Source organism: Artibeus jamaicensis, unplaced genomic scaffold, assembly GCF_021234435.1.
Source record: "Artibeus jamaicensis isolate MK-2021 breed Jamaican fruit bat unplaced genomic scaffold, CSHL_Jam_final scaffold_537, whole genome shotgun sequence".
NCBI classification, from domain to species: domain Eukaryota; kingdom Metazoa; phylum Chordata; class Mammalia; order Chiroptera; family Phyllostomidae; genus Artibeus; species Artibeus jamaicensis.
Genome location: NW_026522047.1, coordinates 30,881,675 through 30,901,798, shown reverse-complemented (window position 1 = coordinate 30,901,798; position 20,124 = coordinate 30,881,675). Strand labels below are relative to the sequence as shown.

The window sequence follows — 20,124 nt, the reverse complement described above, 5'->3', positions numbered from 1 at the left end:
CATGGGTGGTAAGGGGCACCAGTTCACCCCACAGTGGACAATTTGTGTATAACTTAAGTCAGCCCTCCCTGTGCAGGGATGCCCACCTGCAGATTGGCAGTCCAGACCATTTGCATTGGAAAGTGGGCAGAAAGCTCATCTCTCATTGTCTGGGTTTTGAATTGAAGGATATTTTTTCCCCTGAGAATTTGAAATAATAGACCTGCTCCCTTGGGCTTATATTTTCATATGAACTGAGATGTCCAGGAAGGGAAATCATCATGAAAGTTGGTCTTGAGCTGGTCATTCTTTTGGGACACCAGGGAAAAGCAAATGCAAAAGAAATCTAGGGAAATTCTCTGACTCTCCAGGAAATAAAAAGATCCTCACTGAAGAAAGCAAGCCACGCTTTAAAAGTTTCCGCAATAAAAATGTAATATGCAGTTAGAATCAATTTTCCAGAGGGATGGGCTTTATAAACAGCACAATTCAAAACGCATGAATTTGAGACAATAACAATCTGAAAGAACATTCTGAAAAAAAAAATAGATTTGAAAAGAAAGCAAATGAAACTCTAGAAATTAAAAATTCTACAACTAAAAAGTACAATGTATTTTAAAGAGTAGATAATAAACAGCTAAGTATGGAATTAGTAAATTGGAAAACTATCTGGAAAAAATGACCAAAATTGCACAGAGACAGACAAGAAACAGGCCATATGAACATAAGGTTAAGAGACTTGGAAGACTGAATGGCAAGAACAAACTTTTGTCAGGTAGGATTTATATAAGGAGAGGATGTAGATAATGCCAGAGAGATGATATTTCACATACTGTCTAACATGTGAAACCTTAGCTGTTTAGACAAAAGTACACAAACCTGTTGACTAATGCAGCAAAATTGCAGTATACCAAGGATGAGTAAAATACCTTAAAAACAATCAGAGAATAATAGGTAATCCAGAAAGGAAAACTTTTAATGAGAGAAGAGATAAAAGCATCAAAAGAGATCAGGAAAAAAATTATCTGCAAAGACCTAAGGAAAAATAACTAGAATGTAGCCTAGAATTCTATAGACATCTAAATTAATATTCACCAATGAAGAAAAAAATGAAGATATTCTTAAAGAAAAGACCTCAATAGTGTAACCATTATCTATTATTTCTGGAGAAAAAGAAACTGAAGAAATATCCTTTTGAAAGATGACATTAAACTCAGAAACATGGAGTTGGACATTGGAAGAAAAATGTACAAAGAAGGTGGAAATTGTAAATGAAACTTATAAACAGCAAAATAATGATTGTTTGGAGGAATATAAAACAAGCTAGAATAAAACAATACTCAATAATGATAATTTGCTGCCTAGAAAATACCCCTAGCCTTTATGCTAATGCCAGGCTTAAATTGAAGAGATGTCATTTTGAAGATAGAGCAGCAAATGCAACTGAGTGCATTTCAAAGACAAATTTATTTTTAAAAAAACTTCCCGAGTGTGAGCCAACTCCAAATCAGTTTCCCGTCTGTGGCCACTGAATCGAAAGCATACAAAGCTGAAACATATGGTGTCTGTGGTGATGAACTTGCTACCTGATATGGGACTTTGTGTCAACCCAAAACATCAAAGTTCATTTGATTGAGGTGCACCCAGCAAACACCCAGAAAAGAAGTTCTTGCTGTTGTTACTGATCTCTACTCTCCCCTCAAGTCTCTCCCTCCCTTCTACCTCAGCCTCAGCTGGGAGTTAATAGGGGTGGGACCATGGTCTTTCTGTCCCATTGTGGACTAAAGGCCATTCACACTTGTCTGACTATGCAGAGGGTCACACAGGAGTACAAGAACTCAAGTGTTTGTTTTTTTTTTAAATGAAATTGTTGAATACAGCTTCCAAGTCACCAATCTGTGGACTCACGGGTTGAATTTGGAGAATACTCAGATTCAAATGGTGGCTGTGAGCAAGGTTTGCAGTGGAAGCAGGGAAGCTAAAGGAACCTGTGATTGGGGCCCTCTGGCGGATTCGCTGTGCTAATCTAATAGCTTCTGTTGTTGAATGTGGTTGATGTTTATCTTTTATTTGTTTCTACTGTGAGTGTGAGTGCTTACAGGTACCAAAGGGGATGCTCTTGATGGGACAGAGCCACACACAGGGAAGTGCTTCTACCCTTAGCTACATGTGGGAAGGCCCCGTACCCCCGTGGTCACTTTCTGGTACAAGTCTGTGTGACAGACACGTGCGTTGATGAAGGAAACCCGTGGTGAGAGAAGGAAGCTTCCCAGAAGTTCCTGTTGGTGTTTCGAACTTGTCACCTTCCTCATAGGACTTCCAGGTACATCACTTTTACAAATCAGCTGTTGCTTTACTACTGACCTCTTTTAGAAACCAAATGCCTGATCCCTGGAGGCTTGTGCCTCACAGTCCCATTTTGGTGGGAGAGCTGGGACTCAGTGATGAGCAGCGGGGGAAGAAATCGTCTCACTTGTGAAGTGGACATGCACACGAAAGGAGACAGCTATTCTGGCCCCAGGAGCACCATGGCTTTACAGGAAAAAGTGGCAGTATTATCTTTTTTTTGGAGAAAGCCTTTAACCCCTGCTTTGGGCTTGAAACAAGCTATTGAATCAAGGGAGACTTTAATCAGTTGCCCTACATGCCTTGACCTGGTTCACTGGTGGCTCAGAAAACACTGAGACCAGATGGTGTCCACTGGGCTGCTGTGGCTGTTCAACTCGGTAACAGCTGTGTAGAACCAAGAACGGATGATTTTTGTTCTTTGGGCAGAAATCAAGGCTGTTCTCATGGTCCTGGCCAGTGCTCCCCTTGATATTTCTTTATCTTTTTACCCAGTCTCAGGCTGTTAGACATATCTCTTTGTTTTAATGCTTGGAAGAGTGCAGATTACATATGAAAGGGGGGTTTCTTTGAGGCTGTAATCTGTGGAAACATACTGTGGCTACTGGTAGGAATTTCTGTGTCATTCTTACAGATGTCCACGGTAAGGGCTTATTCCCTGATGACGCCACCTGGCACCCAGCTGCTGATCAGGCCTGCGGTGGCCAGATGATGCCAGTGCTCCCTTGATCCATCATCACAGTGCACATCAAACACATGCATCATTATAGTCTGGGCACACACAAAATATTCTTATGTGTCTGATGCCAAGGTTACCACTGCTTGTCAGCTTTGTGACTGCAGTCAGAGGTTGCCTTGCTTTATTCATGGTGAAGGCAGTCAAGGTTCAAAGGTCATTGCTCCTGCACAGTCCTTTCAGGTGGCCTTCATCAGTCTTTGATCCCCTCTTAGGGCTGCTAGTTGACTCCCAACTATTGATGCTTTTTCAAGTTACAGTGCTGCTAATGCTGTCCAATCAGCCGACTCTGGACACACCATTACGGTCCTCAGAATGAATCCGTCATGTATTTACCATTCCAGACTACCTGTAGTCTTATCCTGTACAATTTTTCCTACAGAAGCCACTTAGCAATAGACTGATAGTCAAGATATTTGATGAATCTTCCATGCCACCACCATTCATAGACTTCTGGTGTTGGTGATAATTGATCAACTCAAGTGAGATTTCTCACTGCTCCTTTAGCTCTTGCTGATGTACACAGCTGTGTGAGTCATTTGGTCCTGAATGCAGTTGTCCCCACTGACTAATGATGATGACAGTGGAGAGTTACGGTGATATAATTATCACTATGTATATTTGGTCTTCATCCCAGTTCTGGAAACAGAGCTCCTGAAAGCTTGTAATTTTCTGAGTGACAGGAATGATAGTAACGTCTTATGCTGTTTATAATATACCCCTTTCAACCACACCTGAGTTTATGCTAAAGAGAGGAAAGGGGCTGCATGCCATGGGAACTCTTAGTCCTACCCCTGTTCTTTAGGAAGGAGAGAATTGACTTACTCACCAGTGACCAACGAGTTAGTTATTCCATCATGCCTATGTCATGAAGCCTCATAGGGACTCTGACTTAAGAGGCGTGAGGTGCTTCCAGGTTGGTGAGGTAAGGTACGGGGTACATCCAGGTGCCGGGAAGGTAGCCCTGGCTGCAGACGACATGAAAGCTCCGCATCCTCTCCCATCTACTGGGCCCTGCCCATCTCTTCCACCTGGTTCTTCCTGAGTTGTATCCTCTATCACAAACCGGTGATTGTGAACACTTTCCTGAGTTCTGCGAGCCATTCTAGCACATTATCAACCCCCTGGAAAGAGTTGTGGAAACCCCTGATTTACAGCCAGTCAGTGACAAGTACAGGGGACAGTCTGGGACTTGGGTTTGGCATCTGCAGTGGGATGCAGTTTTGTGAGATGGAGCCCTTAACCTGTGAGGTCTGCAGTAACTCTGGGCAGTTAGTATCAGAATCGTTTGATTTGAGAAGAATTCCACACAATCGGTGTCAGAAGGGAAGTGCTGAATTTGGGTAAATGTAGAGAGAAACAGTTTTCCTTTAGTTATGTAGACATATTTTGAAAATTTGCAACTCTTCCCTAACCATTCCTGGGCATGATGATTCTTTCTTCTAAATTGTCCGCCTCAGGGTGTACTGGTTGGTGTGTTCCGTGGGTGGTAGTGTAACTGAAAGTGGGTGTAGGACTTCAAACAGTTTTGGTTCAGCCACCCAGGTTTTCTCTGGACACTGGTAATTCTAGATCATAAAGATAATGACTACTTGGGTGAACACACTGATTGTGTGTGGAACATAATGACTTTCTTGAAGTTTTATTAAAATGCTTTTCTCCTTTCTGCACCCCACCATTACAAAAGAAAGTTCTGAGTGTGATTTGGAAATAATAGGAAGAATGGCAAAGTTACAACTACTAGAATAATGACACTTTCCTAGTGGTACATTGAAAACAACAACCTTGGCCTCTGGGGATGTCTAGTCACACCACTTTGGACCTAGCAGTTTTTCAGAACAGCCTCAGCTCACTGGCCAAATTGTTATGGATGATAGACTAGCCCTGGACTTCCTCTTTGTAGGCCAAGGTAAAGTCTGTGCCACTGCTAATACATCCTGCTGTATCTAGACGAAAACTTCAAACCAAGTGGAAAGGTCATTACTAAAACCTAAAGAGAAAGTCACTCAGTTTTTTAAAGATAGGCCCTGATGATTTATGGGATTTGTTCAGCTCATTGGGCCCAGGCTCCCATGGGGGCATGGCGGGGATCAATGCTGCCAATTGACCTCCGCCTGCCTCTTGGAGTCCTTTGATAATTAAATGCTGCGTGAGACAAGTTGATGGATGTGGTCTCAGCTTTTGTTGGTGAGAGTCATAGAAGTGGCTTAGGGATCGGTGTACTCAGAAAAAAATGTCAGTAGTGAAAGTGGCACAGAAATGAGGGGCGATATTGTTGAAAGACAATTTTCTATGATTTTCGTGTTTCTGAATGTTCTGCAGGGGGAGCCACTGACAGCCCTTCGTTCTGCATTACCTTCCAGGGATGTTCGTATAGTGAAAAGCACTGGGGGTAGAGCTAGGGTCTCCCTATGCCTTCTGCCCATTAGAACTGATCCAAACTTCTAAACCCATGCATTTTTCCTGGCAGTGCAGCGGCTGCCTGTGCACGTGTTATCTGGACATCTTTGCATTGACCTGTGGGATTGAGGCTTGGGAACTGGTGCAAAAATGCTGATAGTCTGGTTACCACCATTACTGTGAATGTTTTTGTCTTCGACTCAGGAGTCTCCTGGGCTCTCCAGTGTCTGCGTCATCTTGGCTGGTGAGCGTGCTATCTTGTAAACACAGTATTGTGTGATACCTTTCACATTTCCTGACATGATTGACAACATAGTGTGAAACGAATCCATATGCTCTAAGAAATATTTTCAGTCTATATATATAAAACGTGACTAAGGTTCAGTTTATATTAAAAAACTACAAACCAATAAATTGCTGGCTGCCGAACAAAAAATGCACAAAGAATATGAAGAGTTAACTTAAAAGAAGTAGGAACCAGAATGTTAGAGAAACCTATGAAAAGGTGCTTGACGTTACATGTTATTAGGGAAAATGCAAGTTAAAACCATAGTGAGATTTCATTCACATCCCTAAGAATGGCCAAACCTAAGAAGTTTTATGAGAATTTAAAGGAAATGAGAATCGTTATATATTGCATGTGGGAGTGTAAATGTACAGAACTGCTTTAAAGAGTGTTTTGAAGCCTGATGTGGTCTGGCTTTAGCAGTATCAAATTTTCTTTCTCCCTCCTTCCTTCCCATCCTCCTGCTCCCTCCCTGTCAGAGATTTTATATGTTATTTCAAAGAGAAATAATTGTCCGTGACATCACAGAGATTCGCAGGGGGTTACTAGACCTGTAAAACTTTGACTCTATAGAAAACCTTTTTGACCTGGCTGGTGTAGCTCAGTGGATTGAGCGTGGGCCTGTGAACCAGACAATCGCGGTTCGATTCCCAGTCAGGGCACATACCGGGGTTGCAGGCTGGTTCCCTGCAGGACAGTTCCCAGCAGGGGACCCATGAAAGGCAACCATATATTGATGTTTCTCTCCCTCTCTCCTTCCTTTCCCCTCTAAAGATAAATAAATAAAATATTTTAAAAAAAAGAAAAAAAGAAAAAAAAAAAGAAAACCTTTTTGAAAAATTGTGTTTTTTTGACGGTGAAGTTCCTAGTTTCACCAGAAGGAGTATATTTAACCCATGATACATTTGAAAGATAAGGTAGTTGTTCCATTTTAAATTGTCTAATCCATGCTTATAAAATTGATCTGTGGTAAAATGTACAATGGAATTCAGCTTTTGAGGATCAAACTACCCGTGCCTCATCACTTCCAAACTAAATGTGAGGATAGAAAAAATACAAACCTATTACTAGTACTAGTGACATGGTAATTCTACCTCTAAAGTAGACACAGTAATTTTCTAGCCAGCAGTTCCTAGGTATGTTGATACTTCAAGATCAGTATTTTTAACCATGAAGATGAGATGGGGGGAGAAATTACAAGAACAAGATGGATGTGAAGTGCACTTGAACTCTTCATACAATCACAACTTCTTACTGAGTAGCAACTGTACTAGTCTGCTCGGGCTGCCATGACACGGCACCACAGGCTGCGTGGTAGAGTCTGGAAGGCCAAGATTAAGGCACCTCTCGGCTGGTTTCCAGGGAGGCCTTGTTTCTTGGCTTGCGGCTGGCCACCTTGTTGTGTCCTTTATGGCCTTCCCTTGTGTGTGTCCCTCTGATACCTTTTGTTCTTCTTAAAAGCACACCCATCCTATTGGATTATAACCCCACCCTGATGACCTCCTTTAATCCTAATCATCTCCTTAAAGACACTGTTTCCAAACAGGCACAGTGGGGGGTTGAGCTTCAACCTCTAGACTTTGAAGGCACACTTTTCAGTCTGTACTGCCAGTTACTCGCCTGCCCCTGTTGTCAATGCTGGGGACACATGGGTGTAGGGATGACCGGTTCTCTTCCTTTTCGGGCTTGTGTTCTAGCAGAGGGTGGCAAACTAAGTATTAATTATAACATGTAAATGAATTAGGTAATATGTTAGAAGGCAGTAAGTATAGAGAAAAGCAAAAGAGCAGGGGAAACAGATGTGGAATACTAGTACAGGTTTTGGGTGGGCGGTGACAAGTTAAAAGGGAATCAGATCAGGCCCTCCTGAGTAGCTGACATTGGGCGAAGCTTTGAAGGATATGAGGGAATCAGCAGCACAGACATCTGCCCTTGTTAAGCCTGGTGTTTATTCAGTTGGGAACGACAGGCCTTAGTGAGAAGCTTTGGCAGACTCGATGAAGAGTCAGATAACCTTGGTGCAGGTTCTCACTTTGTGTGATTTGGGGCAAATCAGTCTCCTCAGCGAATTACACAAGGGTTAATGAAGTCCAGATGCCAGGATAGTTCAGAGCTGATCATTCCTTCCTAAATGAAAACTGGGAAAACAAATGGCTTCACTGCTGAAGGTGAGCTCCTTCATTATCAGGTACGGACAGGCCCCTTCCCCAGCCTCAGAGGCGTCTCATTGTTCCCTGGCTTTCTCTCACCGCACTGTCGATAGAATAGCACTTTCTTTGGTGTGGAGGATCAGAGTGACCTCATTACTGATATTGATAAATATGTCAGTCAGAGGCTTTCCAAAGGGCTTTTCAGTTGAGTCTAGGGATCAGTTTCTGCTTTGGATGAGGCAAAGTTGTTGATGGAATTCGGCAGTCTTCTTCACTGATGTGAAATATTAAATAATGAGTATTTATGGAGCAGGCCTAGAATTGCACTTTACTCTGTAGCTACGAAAATAAGTGTCAAATCTGGATCACCCTTATTAATAAAAAATAAAGGTATCAATGGTTAAGATACAGGAAATCTATGAACTCTTGTCACGGAAAGGGAGAGCTATTGGATGACACACCTTGGTGAAACAGAAGAAGGAATTCTGAAAGTGAGCAGTGGGGGCGTTGAGTAGTTAACCTGGGAGCTGCTGGAATGAGGGAAAAGAGAAATTTAAGCAATGTCTGAATATTCATTTTAACTAAAAGAGGCTAATAAAGGAGTGTTGTCCTTTTTTTAAATAAAAAAGCACAGGCAGAACCTAATTCCTGAGATTTCCTTATTCCATAAGTAAAGTGCTTCTTCTGTGACAGGCCCTGGGCTGAGCTCTGCAGCAAATAACACAGTCCCCAATTTTCCAGAAGGTTCCAGCCCAGTCAGAAAGGGATAGCAGGAACCCCGCACGACCCAGTGTGGCAAGGCCAGGGTAGCATAATGCACAGAGAGCTCTGGGAGCCTAGCAGGAAGCCCCAGCCCACAGCAGAGAGTGAGCGTGCCAGGCGAGGATTCCTGGGAGCACGAGGAGCAGCCCAGCCCAAACCTTACCACATATTACTGGAGGAGGTGCAATTAGCTATGCCTTCACATAGTCACTCAACAAACATTAATTAAGCGATCTTGGCATGTGAGACAGACCATTTGTGCTGAACTCCGGGCATGAACAAAGATGCATTCCAGCTTTCAAGGATTTAGACTCCGACACATGGAAACAGATATAAAAAGCTCAGAATGTGTCATTGGGTACCAAGGGGAAGTTACATAAGCGATGCAGTAGCAGCACGAGTCTGTTCTGCTCTTTTGGGGGAGTAGTGGTGTGAGGAAAAGGTCCGGTGCCTGGGAAGATGAGTAGGTGTGCAGCCTGTGGCGTGGAGAATCAGGCCATTGAAGCCAGATGAAACACCATGACGACAGGGGAAGGAGTGGGGATGGCTAGTCTGTAGAACTACAAGTGTTCCTATTGGCTGCCCTTGAAGGGGTGTGAAGAAAAGGGAAAGAGCTGAAGACTGAGCAGAAACGAAGCAGGCAAGGCTTTGTGAGCCCTGGGCGGGCATTTGGGTTTATTCCAGGTCCATATGGATACTTGTTAGAAATAAGGTAAAGATCCAGGATTAAAGTGGGAAGTATAAATTTAGATTTGGAGTCATTCTGGCTACAGTGTGGATAGGCTGGGGTGGGATGGAACAGGAAATAGCAGCTACTTGCTACAAAAGTTTCACCACTAGTGTGAACCCCAAATGATGAAGGCCTAATTCAAGTCTGTGTAGGTGAGGGAAAGAGAGAGACATGTGAGAGGAAAAGTAATTTACAAGACATGATCACTGATTTCATGACAAGGGTATTTAAAGGGCAAGGGGCCAGCACGATTTTCTATCTCCCAGTTGGTGCAGTTCAGGGTAGTAGCCATGCTTTCCTACACGGTATGGATTATTCAGCAGAAGTGGAATTTAACAAACTCTGAGACCTTAGACATACAATGAAAGTGTTCCACTAGAGTGTAAATGTTTAATGGCTTTTACATTCCTTGAGTGAGTACCTCATTTTTGATAATTTTAATCTGTTGTAATGTAATATTGTAGAGATTAATAAAATAATGCTTTAACCTAATTTACCTGATGTGTTAAAAGCAAAGATACATGGTAATCTTTGGGTTAAAAAAAGTCACTTAAAAGTGACCTCTCATATCGGTATGCATATTACAATAATATTAGATTACTAATGCTTCAACTTGTATGATTTTTACATTTTCTTTCAAAGGAAAACTAGCGCCTATGTCATAGGAGTGTACATTAAGGTAACAGTTTAACCTGGATTAAAAAAATCATAATTGGTTTCCCTTTGTGGCCTAATTCAACTAATTTCACTGGTAGTCCTGGCTTTTTGGATTATTAATTCATTCTAAAACAGAAGGCTGTCCTTTATTTTATGTATGATAGTTCAAAGACTGGGGTTTCTACTGGAGGTAAATTTATATGGGCTAACTCTGTAGAGACGAGTTTTATGATAATGTCTCACTGACAATGCTCAGTGGACAAAGTAATGGATATTTCAGGCCCTTTTGGCTGAACAGGTTTTATTCTGAATCTGTGTTTTAAATGTATAACAAAAGGAAGCAATCTTTAATGGAACCTGCTTGAAATTAGAATGTGATTACTTTAAAACACTATGGAGAGTTTTATTGCCTTCAACTATTTTTAACTGCCATTCTTTTTTAATGGTCTCCATAACTACATGCTGTTAAGGGAAGAACTAGTAGCGGATTCACTTTGGTCGAGAGTTAGGTGAGGACCTGTGGAAAACTGAAGGAAAAGATTTTGCTTTTTGACCTTGTGATCATTATTAGTTCTTCCCATGCCGTCCCTAAAGCTTGACACGGGTATTCCCGGTGCGACATTTATAGCCTAATTGGACCAACGAGGTCAAGCTAACAGAACTTTCATTTTATGAAGCCGGATTATTTTTGAGAAAAGACTGGTGGACTCACTGTGGGTGTGAACACAGCGCCCACATGGATACATTTGATGATGTAGCTTTCCTTGAAGCACACTAGACACCTAGGAACTGTTTTTGACACGTATACCGTGACATCTGAAATCTTTGTCCTCCGTGAGCTGAAAGGAAGAACAGTACCTGCTCTCTGAGAGCGTTGTCATTTCTCAGGCATTTGCCCTAAAATTAGAGCCCAGATGAAGAGACCTTACCCGGCCATACATGCCCTGGTATGCTTCTGCAATCATCAGCCTTTGTGAGTTACAGCGTTGAGTTAGAACGTTGATCAGCATGTCTTTGTCACAGCCTGGGAAAGAATAATAATCGAAGATTAGTGAAGTCACTGCTTTGTAGTGAAGGAGAATCCATTATCTAGGAATTGAAACCAATGTGCAAGCTTTGTCCCTGATGGTACTTCAAAGCAGGGAGCAATTTCAACTAAGATGGGAGGTCCCAGAGCGGCCCTCCATGAAGCCAAGTTTCTTCTCTCTCTTATTTTGGTGCTATTACTGCAGATTTTCCATTTGAATAAAAAAATGCAGGTAAGTAAAAATGTAATCCTTCTTCAACCACCTCTCCTTTCCCACAGGAAAAGGCGTCCGTGCCCTGAAAGCTGATTAGTATTTTACTGGGCACATCATCTTTCTCGTTTTACAGTTGAACTGTTGTGACTGATAATGAATATACATTAAGACACAAATACATTAAGACAAAAAAGAACTTCCAGACAAAGAGAGAGAAATAGAGAAGGAAATTGTAAAAGTGTAAGGGGTGTGTACCCTTCTGAGGAGTGGGTGGGGTGACTCTCCCGTGATTTGCAGGAGACATGGTCAATTGTGTCATAAGGGCTGGATTGTGGGCTGGGAAGCATTTGGTGTTCCTGTAGCAGCTCATTGAACTGACACCACACCCGAATGCACAAGTAGTTTAAATAAATTGAGCTGTAATTGTAGTCGTAGTAGAGCAGGAGGGAGGCCTTAACAGTTGCCTCAGCTTGACTGAAATTTGGGTTTCTTTATGACCATACACCTTTGATCTCCATTTTCTGAGAGCTTTTATTTTAGAAAACTTGCCATTGTAAATTCTCTTTGTACCCTTTTGAGATGTAAATCTTCTCCCAACCACTTGTCAGTTTTATAACTCAGAAATGTCTTTCTTAAGGACTTGGAATCTGTCTGTGTAAAAGATAGCTGTCAAGAAAGGTCTCCCTGTCTCCCAGTTTCGGTTGAAGGGTAGAAACCTAACATAAATACCAATTAACAGGTACAGATGGCTTGATCACATTGACCAACACCCTAAACACCAGTGTCGTCCAGTACTTTCCACTCTCTCACCTCAACCTTAAATACTCTCTTGTGTTTTGTTTCAAAGGGGCTTGAGCTCAATTTCTCACCTCAATTGAAGAAAAAACATCTCACCCCTACTGCAATAGAATTGAATAAAGTCTTCCTTGCCTGTTCAATTCTTTGCGGTACAGAGTTTCTTTGATGAAAGGAGACGTTTAATGGAGATGAGGAAAAAAATGAATTAAAAGGCTAGGATGTTGAGCAGATCATCTTCCTGGAAAATGAAAGCCACCCTGGATGGCCGTAGGCTCCTAGGAAAGCTGTGAGTCAGGTACTGACTGTGCCAGTGAGGAACAGGTCAGCAGGGAGTTTTCTGTGGGTGAGAGAAATGGTCTGAAAGCTGTAAAATGGAGGAAGGGAGGCATAGAATCGGCTCCAAAGACCCAAACTGGATGATTTGTGGTTAAAAGGGCAGCCTCCAGTGCAGAGGCCTGGAGCAACATGGTACCCTGGGGCTGGTCTGGGGAAAGTGCTGGACTCAGAGGACCTTAGGAGTCCTAGAGGCGCCTGTTAGATAGTGGGTATGCCAAAATTAACATATTTTAAAGAGGTAATGGAAGAAGTCTCAGTTATATCCATTGCTCTTTTTACTGTCATCACATTTAAATAATTATTATTTGTTTTTTGTTGTTACACTATCGTGGTTATCCACTTAATTAATCTACAAGCTACCTCTCTGAATTACTCTTTATTTTTTGAAGTGTTCATACCAATTCTTGCTCATTTATCCTTCCAGAGATATTTCAGAACTTTACTAAAAGAACTTTATTAAAAGTACTTTATTAAGAACTTTTAATTTTTAAGAACTTTATTTAAAAATTTTAATTAAAATTACTATAAACTTAGGAATCAACTAACAAGGGTTGTCTTTCCATCACTAACATGATGTATCTGTTGAATTATTTGTTTTTCTTTCCTAAATGACTTAGTAAAGATTTGTAGAATTTTTGAAAATGACAAGAAACTTAATTTTTAAAAATTATCTATTTTTGCCTTTCTACTGATATTTCAAGTCATATTTTTATTATGTTTCTTAACATATAATTGCTTAAATAAATGACATTGAAATTTATGTTCACCTTATATTCGGAAATTTATTGAATGCATAATTTTAATAACCTTTTAGTTGATTCCCTTGGATTTTGAGGTATATAATAATCTCAATTTTGATTTTTTAAAAAATTATTGTACATTTTTCTCTTTCTTGCCTTATTGCATTTGGACAGGAAATTTTAAATAATTGTTATCTTCTGCTTTAAAAGAAAAGCCTAGCACAAGGAACCATAGCAATTTATAGACTTTTATGATGCACAGTTGATTCCTATTATTTGTGGTCATTTTCTGCAAAGTTGCCATGAGCATTGCATTAGTAAATGTATTGCTCCTTGGGAAAGTATAGGGTTAGGTTTTTATGTCCTTGTGGTCACAACACTTTTGTTAGCAGAAATACCGTTATATTATATATTTTTGTTCATAAATGCCCTTGTAAAATTGTCTCATCAGCATTGAAAAATATTCTTTTCCACATATGCTTTTCCTGTATGAAACTTAGGAGGTGTTTCCAAAGATTACCTTAAGTGGGTATTTTTCTGCACCTTCCTGATCTGCAGGATGGGTAGTTTAACAGTTTTTATCCTGGATCAGCTTTTGGAACATGCAAACCAGCCAGCACTACTTTCAAAAGAAAGCTGACCATGACACTTTTTATTGTTTTTATAAGTTATCATCTCATGAACTCACAAATTTATCTGCTTTTCCAAGCTTCATAACATATTCCTTTAGCACATTCTGCACAGCCTCATGCACAGGTCAGTAAGTCTTCTCTTTTCTATTTCAATAATCAAAACAAAAAATAACCTACAACATGGAATACAGTGTTTGCAAACCACATATCTGGTAAGACAGTATCTAAAATAATTAAGGCTCTCATATAACTCAATAGCAAAATACAAATAATTAGATTAAAAATGGGCAAAAAACCTGAATAGGCATTTTTCCAGAGAAGACATACAAATAGCCAAAAAAGTATGTGAAAAGGTGCTCAACATTGGTACTCATTCTGGAAGTGCAAATCAAAAGCAGGCGATACCACCTCACACTTCTGAGCACAGCTGTTACTGAAAAGATGAGAGAGGTGAAAAGGGAATTATTGTGTACTGTTTTCAAAGTTGGTATAGCCAGTATGGAAGACAGTAGAAAGGTTTCTTTAAAAATAGAATTAGAACCACCATATGATATAGCAATCCTACTTCTAGGTATTTATCTAAATGAAATGAAATCCTTATCTTGTAGCAATATTACATCCCCATGTTCCTTGTAGCAGTATTCACAATGGCCAGGATATGGAAATCACGTAGATGTTCATGTTCAGATAAATGGATGTAGAAAATGTGATATATACATATGTATAGATACACAGTGAGGTATTATTCAGTTATAAAAAGAAGAAAATCCTGCCCTTTGTACAATATGAATGAAAGCATTATGCTAAGCGCAATGAGTCAGAGTAAGACAAATGTATCACATGTAAAATGTAAAAAAGCTGAACTCAGAAATGTTCAGTTGTTGGAGGGTGGAGGAAATAGGAGATGTGGTCAAAGGGTACAGACTTCCAGTTATAGAGGAACAAATTGTAGGGATCGAATGCACAGCATGGTGACCTTGGCCAACAATATGTCTGTATTGCTTACTTGAAAGTTGCTAAAAGAGTAAATCTAAATGTCTCACCATAACCACAAAAAATGGTAATTATGTGAAGTGAAGGGTGTTAACCTTTATTGTGTTAATCATTTTGTAATGTGTAGGTATATCAAATCATTACATTGTACATTTTAAACATACATAATGTTATATATCTATTGTATTTTAATAAAACTAGAAAAACATCATAATCATTAAGGAAAATGTTAGTAATTGTCTTTCTCAGTTGCACTTGGCCAGAGTCTTGAGGATGGATACGCTTTTCAGCGTTTTGAGCTGTGTCTGTGCTCTGGCAAGCTAGAGTGGACATAGCACTCAAAACCCAAACCTCCTCAATATCTTCAGTCTAAAACTCTGCTAAACAAAAAATTACAATGGTTAGAATGAATCTGTATTCCATCCCTAAAATGACAGTGGCAGGAAAATGAAAACTGGAGCACAGAAAATTTTATCCAGTGAATAGATTGCTCTGATTTACAGTTTTAAAGCAAAAATTACTCTTCTGAATAAAACATTCATCCATAATTTTTTGTTTTCTTGCCTCTATATTTTTCTAGTGATTATTGATATTTTAAAAGGTATGACAGCTTTGCAAACTCCTAAAGTCGACTTTATAGAGCACATTTAAAGTCCTTTATTGTTTTCCTGTGGGTTCTGCTAATGAATAAAACACAAAGTGAATCAAGTTCTCATAAAGGTGACCTTGTCTTTGAAGTTAAGAGCTTGCTTTCTTATGAAAGGCTTTGCATGCTTTATGCTAACATTTTCTTTATGTTGCCAACGTTTATCTTCATGCTCACCACAAGTCTTCTTAAAGTAGCTATTACTTAACAAAAGTATGTGGATGTTTAACAGTTCCATATCATATCTTGAAGATTAAATCTTTTTTAAAAAGCCAACACATTTTCATCCCTTCTTTATATATCCCTTTTCTACACTCCAGTTTCATTCATTTACCATCCGTTTATTAAATCCCTGCACACCACACTCAGAACTCTCGGAGCTGACAGACCAGTCAGCAAGGGAGACAAAGAAGGACAAGAACAGTGAGATCAGTAACACAAAAGTACAGAAGCAGGGTGCTCAGGGTTCGGTATATCTGGTTGTGTTTGAAGTTCCCAAAGCAGGATTTAAAGAGAAAGACTCATTTTGGGAGAATCTTAGAGGAAGAGAATTTGGATGCAAAGTAAACAGCAGAGAACAGCACTCTAGGCAGGGGGATTATTGGGCCAGTTTACAAAGATGTGGAAAAACATCTGTTTTGAGGGGATAGCAGGAAGTTTGATTCAGCTGAAAGAGGAAGTAGCAAAAGAAACAGGCTAGGAAACAAGGGCAAAGAAGGATGGTTTATCCTAGATTAAGGTTTTCTGACTTGGGATTTCATTTAGTAGTGAGTGATGAGACATTGAAGGATTTAAGGCAAAAACATGTCATGATCAGATTTGCAATTGAGAGGGGGCAAATGTGTTCACCATTATTGTCTTGTTCTATTATTTCTCTTCTTATTCTAGTTCTTTGTCCAGCTTTTGAAAAAATGGTTGTCGTCTGTAAGACATCAGCTATTTAAACCCATATTTAAGTCTAGAAGGTAAAGCAAAAAAAATTATTATCAAAGGCGATAGAAATTATCAGGCTTACCAAATCCTTGGAGCGCTCCCCCTAGCATTTGGGCATCCATTATGGGATTGAAATTGGGAGCTGGAAAGATGGTTCCTTGCACCTGGTGGGAAGAGTTCATGAGAGACATTGCAGTCACTTGCCAAAAGATTTCAACATTTCTTCACATAAATGAAAACAAAAGTATGTTCTATATGTTTAAATTACTCTGAGATGTACATATACATTTATAAAGTATGGCTTAGGTAATATGGTTAATATTATTGTAATAACTATGTATGGTGCTGGGTGAGCACTGGAAATATCAAAGGAACCACTTTGTAAAGTATATGACTATATGTGTGTGTGTGTGTGTGTGTGTGTGTAACCACTATGCTGTATAGCTGAAAGTAATACAAGATAATATTGAATGTAAGTCACAATTGAAAATTTAAAAAAAAAATTTAGAAAAAAGTGTTAATTGTATTTTAACTGCAGAGAGCAAATTTGGTTGAATTTTAAAAAATCCATTGGCTTCTATTGGCATCTAGAAGCCATTGGCACTGTATTGGCATCTATTATTAATATAGAAAGTGAGATACTAGAACCAATAATAGGAAAATGTGAGATTCAAATATATAGCTTCTTAAAAAAAACAAGCATTTTAGGAATTAGTAACTTTTATAGAAACTGAAAAGAGAACTATGTTGGGGAATTCATGTCATTTATATGAATTATAAGTAGCACTTGCCACCACAGCTTTTTTATACATTAGGGATCCTAAAATAGTGGAGGAAATTGAAATGTTTGAATTTAGATTATGTGACTCATAAAAATATAGACGATGTAGATAGGGTAGAGAATTTTTAGCTGAAGCTTTCAGGCTGTAGTGGAAAACAGGGAAACCCGACAGACATTCCATTTAAATTCTGTCTCTTGCCAATATAATCAAATGCAGAACATTTAAGTTAGGCTTTGAAACCACACGGTCTTTTATTTCAGACAGAGCCAGTCAGTACTAGGCACCATATGACCACACTCAGCAGCAGAGAACTGTCAATCAAAATTTATTAAAGAAGGGGCGCTCTCCCCCTCTTTGTTGTGGGCCTGCACAGGAACATTGGGAAAAATGCCTTTCCGCAGCAAACAGATCTACCAAGCCTTGAGAACTTGGGCATTCCCTGAGCTCCTCTGCAGCAGAAACAGCCTTTCAGTGCCCATTGTCTAATGGTAGAAAATTAATTAATTAAGGAGAAGACGACTGGACCATAATTGTAGTCCAAGAAATATGCCAGTATGAAAATATTTATGCAAAGCTTTTTGGAGGGGTAAGAATATTGTTCACTTGAGTTCAAACTAAGGATTATATTCAGTTTGAACTCCTTTTGATTCAGGAATCTATCTGAAATAGACTGGAAACCTTATATTAATTGTAATATGGTCATATTTCCATACTTAAAAGTACAACCTTATTAGTGAAATACTGTTTTAAAATGCCTATGTGGACAGGTATATGCAATTAAAATAAGGGCATTGTTTTTTTTCACCTCATTTTGCTATAGTGCATGAATTTACAAACTAAAATCCAGTTTACTTCTGATACCTCAAGTTTATTGGAGATGATATAGAGAAGTAATTCTTGTGAGCCAATCCTCAATTCTAAAGCTATTATATTATGAGATAACATGAGTTTCATCTTCCTTATTTGCTAACCTGTCCCATTGGGTGAGACTCTATTAGGAAAACAGGCTTCAATGCCTCTTATTTGGATAAAATCAGTTGGATAGCTGAATGTAATGTAAATTCCTAGGTTGAGTTCTCACCTCAAGGGTTTCCTCTTGTGTCTTATAACCCTAGAGGAATTTAAGATTTAAACTTTTGAAAGAACAGCCATTCAATTAAATGTGAAAATGATTTTCCTTGCTGCTATTTGCACCGCCTTCTACTGTCCTTTGTGTCTAAGTCTTTTTTTCTCAGTTTATTCCCCACCAGTGGGGAAATTAAGAGGGTTTTTTTTTTTTTTGACATGGAAAAGAGGTACTTTATTTTCCCTCTTTTAGGGGTTAGAAGACTTGTTTGGACAAGTTTTGTGTGGACAGTACTATTTATTGATGCGGTGACGTTAATCTTTCTGAGTGTCATCAGCCAAAGCAATGCTTTAAAGTATAAAAGGGAAAGTATTTGAAGCAATAAGGCATACTGTTAAATATGTGTAAGTTACCTGCGCAGTTTTTAGCAGAGTGCACAAATATTCACCACAAATCATTTCATTACTGGTCAGACTAGGGTCCCCAGAGTTTCTACTAGAGTAAATGCTATAAAATGAAATCATATACATATGTGTATATATATATATATAAAGCTTTTAAAGTTATACATAAGGAGGGTTAGAAATACCTGCAGTGATTTTTCTAGACAGTCTGTAGGCAAAAGGAAGAAGTCCATGGTTTTTTATTTATAGTTTTTAAGTCCTTGTACATATTACAATTTTTTACAGTATAATGTAAAAATTGTCTTTTTATTTTTTATAGTTCTCATTTCCTTTGCCGTTTAAAATTACTATCTCCATGTCATTTGTCCCTAAATTAAAATACTAAAAATGTTTTGGAAATAAATTTAACACTAAAAGAAAAAATTGTTAATGCTTTGTAATTCACAAAGCACAAATTTTCTAGGAGGCATTTGCCATTCTTGCCCATTTATATAGCATATTAAGTCATTTTATTCATTTTTATGCCAATTATTATGTTTCAATTAAGCTCAAGTCGGTGACATTATTTTATGTAAAGTACATACTGTTCCTTTTACATATTTTGTCACTGACATACTGAATTTGTCTTTGAATGAACATTTTGCAGCTATATTAAGATATAATTGATACATAACATTATGTAAGTAAGGGAATGCAATGTGATGATATGGGTATATATTGTGAATAATTACCACAGTAGGGTTAGTTAACACATCCATCACCTCACAAAGTTTCCCTTTTTTTTCTGATGAGGACATTCAAGATCTACTCTCTTAGCAATTTTTAAGTACACTATACAATACAGTATTGTTAATTGGAGTCACCAGGCTGTATGTTAGAGGCCGAAGACTTACCTTATAACTCGTACCCTTTGACCAATGCCTTTCAAGTGCCATTCCCCAACCCCACTCCAGCCCCTGGCAACTGCCAGTCTTTCAATGATCGTTAATTGCTTTGGGCCATAAAGCTTTTTGTTTTTCAACTGACTACAGTATACCTAGAGGTATATATTAATCTAGTTTAAGGTAATTTGATCTCCTTTATATTAAATTTTTTTCCAGAATTTGTGCTCAACCATATTCTGTGCATTCCTTAATACCACTCTTTCAGGTGAAGTTGATCTACACCAAGCATTTCACTAACTCCTTTACACTCACTGCATTTTATTTACAATTAGTGCCTTAGGTTTTCTTATTTGCTACCTGTTCTTAAACTTGGGAATTTGACTATGTTGTATATAGTATTGTTTTTGCAATACATAGCTATGGCTTCATTTCTTATTCTTCTAATTATATTTATGTGCCTTTTCTGCAGAAGATATATTGAATCTATACCATGATTTTCTGTGTAGTGAGACTTCTTTCTTAAAATGTTCTTATTTACAGGTGATGTCACTTAAATTATTTCTTTAAAAAGTTTTTAAATGAGATTTTTGGCTGAATGACCTCGTGGCTTTATACGTAATTAA

General features: G+C 38.9%; 1 protein-coding gene across 1 annotated transcript in view; it reads right to left on the bottom strand.

Moving 5' to 3' along the window:
- Positions 1-20,124, bottom strand: part of ANXA10 (annexin A10) — a 68,514-nt gene that overhangs the window by 25,322 nt on the left and 23,068 nt on the right. The window contains exons 2-3 of the mRNA XM_037132756.2: positions 16,448-16,529; positions 10,976-11,070 (exon numbers count right to left, since the gene is read on the bottom strand). Of these exons, the coding sequence (XP_036988651.1) occupies positions 10,976-11,070; positions 16,448-16,529 (177 nt within the window). The remainder of the gene's footprint in view (positions 1-10,975; positions 11,071-16,447; positions 16,530-20,124) is intronic.